This window comes from Dreissena polymorpha, chromosome 1 (genome assembly GCF_020536995.1).
Source record: "Dreissena polymorpha isolate Duluth1 chromosome 1, UMN_Dpol_1.0, whole genome shotgun sequence".
Taxonomy (NCBI): domain Eukaryota; kingdom Metazoa; phylum Mollusca; class Bivalvia; order Myida; family Dreissenidae; genus Dreissena; species Dreissena polymorpha.
The window spans coordinates 87,873,845-87,883,265 of NC_068355.1; the positions used below are offsets into that span (position 1 = coordinate 87,873,845).

At 35.0% G+C, this 9,421-nt stretch overlaps 1 protein-coding gene across 1 annotated transcript in view; it reads left to right on the forward strand.

The window, feature by feature from the left end:
• Positions 1 to 9,047, forward strand: part of LOC127835353 (uncharacterized) — a 24,739-nt gene extending 15,692 nt beyond the window's left edge. Inside the window, exon 8 of the mRNA XM_052361771.1 lies at positions 8,997 to 9,047. Coding sequence (XP_052217731.1) covers positions 8,997 to 9,047 — 51 coding nt within the window. The remainder of the gene's footprint in view (positions 1 to 8,996) is intronic.
• The last annotated feature ends 374 nt before the right edge of the window (positions 9,048 to 9,421 follow it).

Genomic DNA, 9,421 nt, shown 5'->3' on the forward strand with positions numbered 1-9,421 from the left:
TAGAAGAACATCTGTCGAAAAAATGCGAAATAGCGGGATATTTAATTCTGAAATCGAATGTCTGTACAGTCAAATTCGTTCAGCATGTATATCATGCATGAACGATATGAATATAAATTAGTTTTAACGGATCATTTTAATTTCATGCAACGATATCTATTCATACTACACAATAACACTAACTCCGATCCAAATAAAAAGACGAATGCTTCGGTTATTGTAGGAAAAATGTACGAAATATCTTCTCGCAATCGGATCGGGCGCTTATATTTGTCTTTGCTGCAATGAAATTCGTCTTCAATATTTATTTTTTCTTGCCTATTTTGTGTTATTGTAACATTTTTCCAATATATTACAATTTAACACAGATACAATCGTGTATATTCTCTTTAAAGTAATGATTCTTAGCACTGGTACATGTCAATGACGCCTAGCTTGTTTTCTACTTGTGAATAGATTACAGCGAACATAGCTTTTATTTCTTTTACGTAATGAAATAATTTTTCAAAGAAGCTTAATACTTTCTTAGTCGTTTAATACTACATTTTGGCTTTTCCGTTCACTTTCCATTTAGGACGGTTATCTTACACTAAATAAATATTGAACATTTTTTTTTAAAATCTGTACTTTTATGATGACAAAAATTAATTTTCACATGAAGTACGTATGTACCTTTTCACTTTTCACATGCAGATCAACGACCTACAACAAAAAGATCGATATGGGCGGCTAAGACATTTCTGAGTTGCACCTTTTTACCTCCTAATTCTAATTATCGGGAAAGTTTACCAGCAAATCTATAAAGCAATAAATACGGGCATCAAAAGTTGCGAGATTTAACTAAAATGTGACACAAGTAAAACAATATTACGCGTGTTCACCGTGTTGCTTTAACCTCATTGTACATTGTGTTTATTCAATAACTAAATTGCAACACTCTGACAGAACTTAAAATTGTTATATAAGGTGACTGATCTACTGTCTCGAATTTTATTGAATACTAGTACATAGGAAAGTAGTTTGAAAAACACCCTCTGCGCGTATTACGCGTTTGGTAATGCACAGATTTCGACCGTCTGATCTTGAAAACGAACGTGAAAAAAATACAAACAAATGCAAATTTTGTGTAGACTTTTATTGAAATCTGAGAATTAAATCAGCGTATCTGGATAATTTGTTTAATTTTCAATCTAACAACAATTTACTTTGGTCGGGTATTGGGTGAATGTAAGCGGAACAAACCATTTTCTGAAAACGTCATTCCCCGCGTTATATGAATAAAAAGCCAAATAAACCAAACGAACATTAACGTCACCTTAAATAACCTAAATGTTCCGGATGCTTTAGCTATTCATAGTAAAACATAAGGAACGAAAACTAAAATAAATTGTATCATAATAACCAGAATCATAAATGTTCTGTATATATACATGTAATATATAAACAGATGTGTCGCTTGAGCACAGTATGACAATTGTGATAATAAAAATGGTAAGAATACTTGAAGTTACTCAAATTATGGTTAATGATTTGTTGAAGAACTTAAGTTGTGGGATAACAATTTAAGAGTAATCTTTAGAAGAGTGAATATATCTGAAAAACACTTTGTCATGGATCGCACAAATAGCTAGGGATTTCTCAACACCCGCCTCCTCGACTCATCATAAATTCACTTTTCTGAACAAATATATTTTGAAAGGTGTGCGACATTTATCGTTGAGGTTGCTACATATAACGAACGTACACTTGATTGCAACAGGTAGCGTTTTCTCTAGGAGTTGTGTGACATTAATGCTTGGGTTAGACTTGTGGGGTCAGCCATTCAACGTGAAGTGCATCCTCAAGGGTCGACGCGACATTATCTGTTCTTGCATGGCCAACCATCATATCCACTATTTTAACCGATTTTATTTTGTTAAAATATGGACAAATGAATACAACATTTTTTTACACCATCAAATGTGAAAATTGATAGTATATCCTGTTGCCGGTTTGATCTTATCTATTAAAGATTTAGCCGGTTTTACTTATATAAGACCAAATTAACTTTTAGTTACGTTCACTTTTTCGATGAAAGGTTACGCATGCGCAAATAAATTAATTGTTTTGTTTTTAACTATGATATGGAAAGTTTGATGTCAAGGTTGATGATGTGATAGATCACTACACATTTTTAATAACTTGATGACACGTTAAGGTTACGCATGCCCAACTAAATTCCTTCCTTGTTGCATTTAAACTAAGCAGTATTTGATGTCAATGCTGTCTGTACGATATATCATTATACATGGTTAGTAAGATTAGGCCGTTCACGTTTTTAAAATGTCATAAAAATAATTGGTATACGTTGTAACTGTACCAAAGCAATCTCTTGCACGACGGTTACATTACATTCACCGTACATATATGTGAATGTATGTGAGAGCAAGGAACGACAATTCTGCATGGAGATTGATACCAGAAAGGGTAATCACGGGATAGTCAAGATGGCGACATCCGCGCCGAGGCATGTATTTTTCGCCGTGTTAACCTATAAGTACTTGTATTTTTTTTTTAATGACACTCACTCTCCAGCCATATCAGCATGACAGTTACTAGCGTTAATTTAGAATTAATACCCGCACTTCATCATCGACCTAATTACAGCTTCACGAAGAAAATTCGCGGGGAGTTAAAGTCGAGACAGCTTATTTTAATACGAAATAAACCTTAATCAAGGTTTAACTGATATGGCTGGAAAGTGAACGCATTTTAAAAATTAAACAAAAGTACTTAAGGATATAAAACGGCGAAAAATAGCTGTATCGGCATGGACGTCGCCATATTGACTATCACGTTATTACCCTCCTCTGTGTACATTCTTATTGCTTAGATGTAGATCTTTAATTTGCTACCAAACTACATGTATATCATTTAAAATACATCATGCATCCAACTATTAATGTTTATTATAAACCTGGAAGCATGTTTCATATCTCTCTGGACTTCCAATTAGACGCATGTTTAACCTTTTTGTTGTTCCAATCTTGTGTTTCTCAACCAACATTACTGTTGCCAATAGATACATTCTTAATGGGAGAAACAGTTTTTATAAATTTTGGTCAAGCAAACGAAATAATAAACTAGAACACAGCTATGTGAACAGTGTTGTGTCGATAAGAATAATGTAGGTTATATTACACTAATTCCGATTCCCATAGGGTCCCATTATAAAACTGACAACTTTCACAGCATTTTTCTTGCCTTTCGACGTATCAATTTTTCCGAACCTGGTATCGTTTTAAAAGATGGATCTGTCCTCTTCCAATAATTGCAATCAAAACATACCGTCTCGCAACTTCTAAGAAAGTAAATCGCTGTCGAATGAACCCACCGTAGAAAAACGTGTTTCGGAATCCTAATTTCGACAAAAGCCCCACACAATAGAAAACACACCCTCAAAAGTCCATCTTTTAAGTTAGCTTCCAATCCAACGCATCAAAGTACTCCAGACACATACAGGATATTACAAATAATCACAAAAGACATGTCTCACATTGTTAAATGGCTTATATTCAAGAAGAGAAAAGGAACTCTTTAGAAATAGGCACTACTTTCGAATGGACCACGGAGGGATACACAATGATTTAGTGTAATGTAACCTGTATATGAATTACCTCTGTACGCATGCGCAATATCAATATCGATACTCTCGTAATGTACGATTCTTATTCGAAAAAGGGCATTTTTTAAAAGATGTACATATATTTATGGGAATGGCCTTCGATATTTTACAAGGAACTTCATGACAATAAAGAATATAGAAAGGGAACTTCTTTGTTAACACAACTTTACGAACTTCATATTAATTTCGTTTGTCCAATGCACGCGTTGACAGAGCTTTATGGTTCTTTGCATACATTTATGATTGGCTTCATACATACTAAGTGCATGTAACGTTGAAGTGAACCTGTCTTGCGGCAAAACGCACTTTCAACTTCTAATATCATAACAGATACCACGCCAGAAAAGCACTCTTTTTAAGTATGCATAAATGTACATTTCAATATACCTGATACCATAAACAAGTAAGTATCAAAATGCTTGTATCATAGGCTCCCAGCTGACCGCATATTGTCGTCGCGTTTAAACATGTTAATACATTTTAATCATTTGTTCGCTAGTGCGTCAATAGATGGCATTGTAGTACCGCAGTTTGGTGTCAACCCAACTTCGGTTTCAAAAACCATACTGCTTTTGCATTTTGGTAAACATCATACTACGTTGAAGTGGAACATTTAGATACACAGAGTGAAACAAAACGCACTTTGGTAATGCCATGGAATATACACATTTCGTTCCATCATTATCATCATCATCATAATCATCATTATCATCATCATCATCATCATCAACATCATCATCATCATCATCTTCATCATCATCATCTTCATCATAATCATAATCGATTTTGATAACATGATACTGATATGATGATGTAAATGCCGACCTTGATCACGAAGACAGTATAAAGAATAGCGGGGATAGTTGTGCTGTTAATGATGCTGATTGTCGGAGTTTTGGTTTTGTTGTTGAGGATGATCAGGAGGATTAGGATGATGACTGAATGGTAACATTGTGTGGAGGAGGATTAGGATGATGATTGAATGGTAACATTATTTGGAGGAGGATTAAGTACAACTGCAATCCAATCATATTTTTGTGGTCGCAAACAGCAATCATTGCACATAATGCACGGTGTTCAATACTGCAGTCTAGTTGACACCAAAGTGGATTGCGGTAACGTACTTTGAAGTTGGACACCAATGATAAATGAAACCTAAACGCAACAATTGAGATAGGCTTGTTGACAAACTTAATGTAAAAGGTAGTATGTGCGGCGGATAATTAATGCATTCATTGTCCTGATCACTGAATAGCGGCAAAATTGGGAGCTAATCATGCCTCCCTGGCAGGAAAGTGAGACCAAATTAATGACTTCCCACCTAGAAGAGGAATGTCATATTCGCTGTTTGTAATATTACACCAGTATTATTCGTAATATAAAGGATACATTCTAATATAAAAAAATGTTTAGTTTTAAAAACAGATACTATAAACATGTTTTCCCTGACAGAAAGAAAGAAACAACTATTTTAATATTCCTGGTTTATACATAATCCGACAAATTGAAACATTGATGCAATCTATCATGCACTGATAAAGTCTCACCGGAATAATTGTTCTGCCTGTGAACTTTCGCTGTACAGAACGTAATATGTTATTGACATAACAATGGTAACGTATCGTGAATCCATGTTTCGCTATTTTCTTCGTGCAGACTATGCACTGTTCAGTTGCGGGTGTTTTTTCACTTTGTTTAGGCGAAAATCACTTTATACTATTTTCTCGTATGTGCGACAACATAATATGGCTTCTATAAGAACCGGCGTACTGGTTGATGCACGCGCATCTCACCTAGGCGACCCGGGTTCAATCCTCGTTCCAGTAGGTATGTGAGTTTGATTCGTTGTCACTTTACCGGACAGATGGATATTTTCCTATGGGTTTTCCGTCTTCTCCTCGCAACGTGTGACAAAAACAATGGAACAATTTTCAGTTGAAACAGTTTGAAATCCTAGCTATGTTCGTGCCAACGTTCGTGAGTTAAGTTAACTAGAAAATGGTTCTATGATCACTCCGGGTCTACACACAATGCAGCCTCAGGACCACGAGGACATAATAAACTTCGAAATGCACTCACTCACATATTAGAACACCAGGTAATAAATCTACGCTGTAAGCACGCATTTCCTCACCTCAGAGGGGATTTACGTGGCTATAGAAATGGTTACATGAGTCTTCAATGTAGTACAGATGTGCACTGTCAGCCTTAACGCTTCCAGTGCGAAGTAAATCACTTTAATCATGATTGATTGTGCGCAACCTATTACTTAATAAAGCTACCGACTGAGGTACCCTTCTCCGGATGATAACACAGTTGATGTTCATTTAAAATATATTAGTTATCAGATATACCGCACATGGGATTTTATAAAGAAATCCATTTTACCCACCCGTTGTATCATTTTAAGTAAACGTTAATATTTGTTTGCGATTCTTATCAAAATTCACATATTTCATGTTTTGCCCCAGACCTTATTTATTGGTCTGTTCCGAAATAGATGCGCTTTTATCGGTTTTGCATTCGAATGTATTTGTCGTTATCAGCACGACGGTGGGGCCACATTAACCGACCTAAATGGATTGAGAACATCCTGTCCGCTTATAGAGGTACCGGTAATCGACAGTTATTTACACGAAAACAAAATTGATAAATAACCCATCTAAAATAGAACTTATATTCCACATTTCCGTATGTCATAAAATATCTAATATTGAAAATTGTTTTGAGGTCAGGTAATGCGGATCTTTCTCACCGTATCATATGGTTGTTTTAATTATTGACTCATCAGGCGAGCAACTGTTTAGATATTTTCGTTTGAAATTAAATATAAAAATACACCGCATTAATTGTTATACAGAACCATAGTATCAATGTCACATAATTCATGCGCACCGGTTGCTAACGACCATTTTCTAGATAAGCCGAATGCCTTGTTTTCAATTATTCAACGATTTTCTTTTATTTTGTTCGGAAAAATATCAGATGAAATATTATGAAACGGTGTTGATAAGATTTATGTAAATCGGACAGTCGGTATCCAGATAGATAAAATGGAGGAATTTCATTGACGCAATTTCCAACGCGGAAATGTTGTTTTGTCAAGTGCAGAAATATGGTTTTGACAAGTGCGAGTGGAAGCTTCAATGTGTAGAATAGCCAAAATTACCAAAAGCCCCCTTACAGAAAATTATTTATTTCAGGAAGTGAAAATGTCATATAAACAATATCAAGTATGCATTGTATCACGTGTACCGGTATATGTAAACTAATAGGGAATATTGCTATTTGTGTAACTTAACGAAATCACCGTTTAAAATCGCTTTTCATGTGAGAAACAAGTGACAACTATTTTATACTACTATTTTAATAAATACTTATCGATGCCACCGATTTGTTTTTCTGCACGTTCAATTATAATGATTGTAAATGTCCCATAAACATTTTTTATATTATTAATATCACTTTTACAAGTAATAACATAGGAGATTTCGGTACCCGCTCGTCAATAGAAAGCGTCTACAACTAAAGCGAAATTTCAGTTATACAGCGCTATTCAAGTCAAATTCATGTGGACAAAATGTTTCGTTAGTATTTTCGTTAATAACATGGGTAAATACCAGTGTAGAGGTGTTAATGTATTACTACCATTACACGTAATGATAGGTTAGAATTCGGTAGGCGCACAGGTATTTGGGAGCGTGTTCAAAGTACCGAAATACCCGTTATACAGTGGAACCCCTCTAAACCGGACATCCCCGGGACCGAGAGGAAATTCCGGTTTAGAGAGGATTCCGGTTTAGAGGGGACATTGAATATTTTACTTTCAGAAGATCAATTACATAGTCTAATTGGGAGAAAACAACACTTTCAGCAAATTGTAATAGTTTATTTACATATAATATTCATTCATACTTCATCATATATAACAATACATGTCACTTAATCTGTTGTTTCGAAAGCACAACATAAATCAAACAGTGCACCCTGAAAAACAAACAATGGTATATTTATGCATTTGTTAGTTTAATTTAGTTCCTTATTACTCTGAAAAACATGTCAAGAACGCCCTGTATTTTCAAACATCTACCACGCATAATAGTCTTCTCCACCTTGTTTATCATAGCCTGAATGGCTTTCTACATCAAAAACAAAACACACTAAAGAACTCTTTGTTTGTTATCAGTAATTATAATCAGTATTCCCACCTCTATTGATCGATATGTACATCACAGAACAAGTATCTTTAAATTGTTTTGCGATATTTACAGTTTGCAAATTTTTCGATCACCTTTATCAATTTCACGCGTCTTTAATCCTTCTCAACTTGTTGACACTAGGTCTGAGGTGCGATAAACCAACCCTGAGCGGTTTAGAGAGGTACAATTACGTATGGAATAACCTAATTTTGATCCAAAGAATGACCGGTATTCGGAATTGAGGGGATTCCGGTCTTGAGGAGATATTTTACGCATATTTTTATAGGAAAAAATTTGGGACCGGACAATTTGTCCGGTTTAGAGAGGATTCCGGTATACAGAGGATCCGGTTTAGAGGGTTTCTACTGTACATAGCTTATGTTCTTTATAAACTAATATTTTTTTTACATTTGCATTATAAATATATAACACAAACCCCTTTTACCAGTGTTATAGGGGGTGAAAAAAATCCAAAAAAATAATCCGGAATATTGCGTAATCTATAGGCATCTACAATGTATAGGCAATGAAGCCACTTTTCAAACAGCTAAGCCACGCGACTTAGTTGGCGGAGTGATCATCGTACAGACGAGATGTAAAATGTCTTAGAACTACATATAAGTCGAGCCTTCATAACAACGAAATAATTATGCAGATATTGAAAATACTCTATCTATGTATTCATTTATAATAATTTCATATGGTATAGAAAGTGGCCACATAGTCATGCAATATTTTATGAGTAAAGGCAAAACTATGCAAACTCTTATAATATAACATAAAATAACTATAGTAACACTGCGATACAAACGGTACCATTTCAGCAATTTAGCAATTTCTAATTTCCAATCGAGCTGAATATATGCATGACTGCGTTTGTGTGTTTAATCAGAATGACGTGACACTTATTGCACTTGATTGCATCAATGGTCGGTGTTCAACAGCAATCCTACCATGTGTATTATCAACTGGTAGTTCTTGCGTTACACAATTTTTGTTTAGAACGACTGCAAGGATAAAGCTGACGACTATCGGCATAATATATAAATTGTATATTTTTTATAGAAGACGAAATTGCAATATCTCAAGTGAAACGAATACATAAAACTCAGAAAGATTAATATGTCCTCCAGCGTTCCGGCCAGACGTCTCGACGCCATGGTCTGAACTTGCTGATGCCGTAGAGTTGGTCTTACTTAGACTGTCAAGTTTCTAAATTGTTCGACTTTGTCAGAAATGGATATGATTTCATTTTAGTTGTCCCTTTAAGGTGTTCTTGGTTGAACTTCAAACTGCATTGACAAAAGCAAATAATGTTCACTTATAACAATGAGCATGAAAAAAGAAAACAATTAAAATGAGCAGATTAGTGAATGAAACGGCCATTTAGTCAATCAACGCTGAATTTTTAGTACATCATACATTTGCCCTGTTGGTGCAAAAAGGTACCATGTGCCTTCTAATTGCAATGTCACACAGTACCAGTGTGCACCTAGGGGGTGATATTTTTTATGAATGTTATTCAAATACTGATTTTTGCCCTTCGTTAAGAATGATT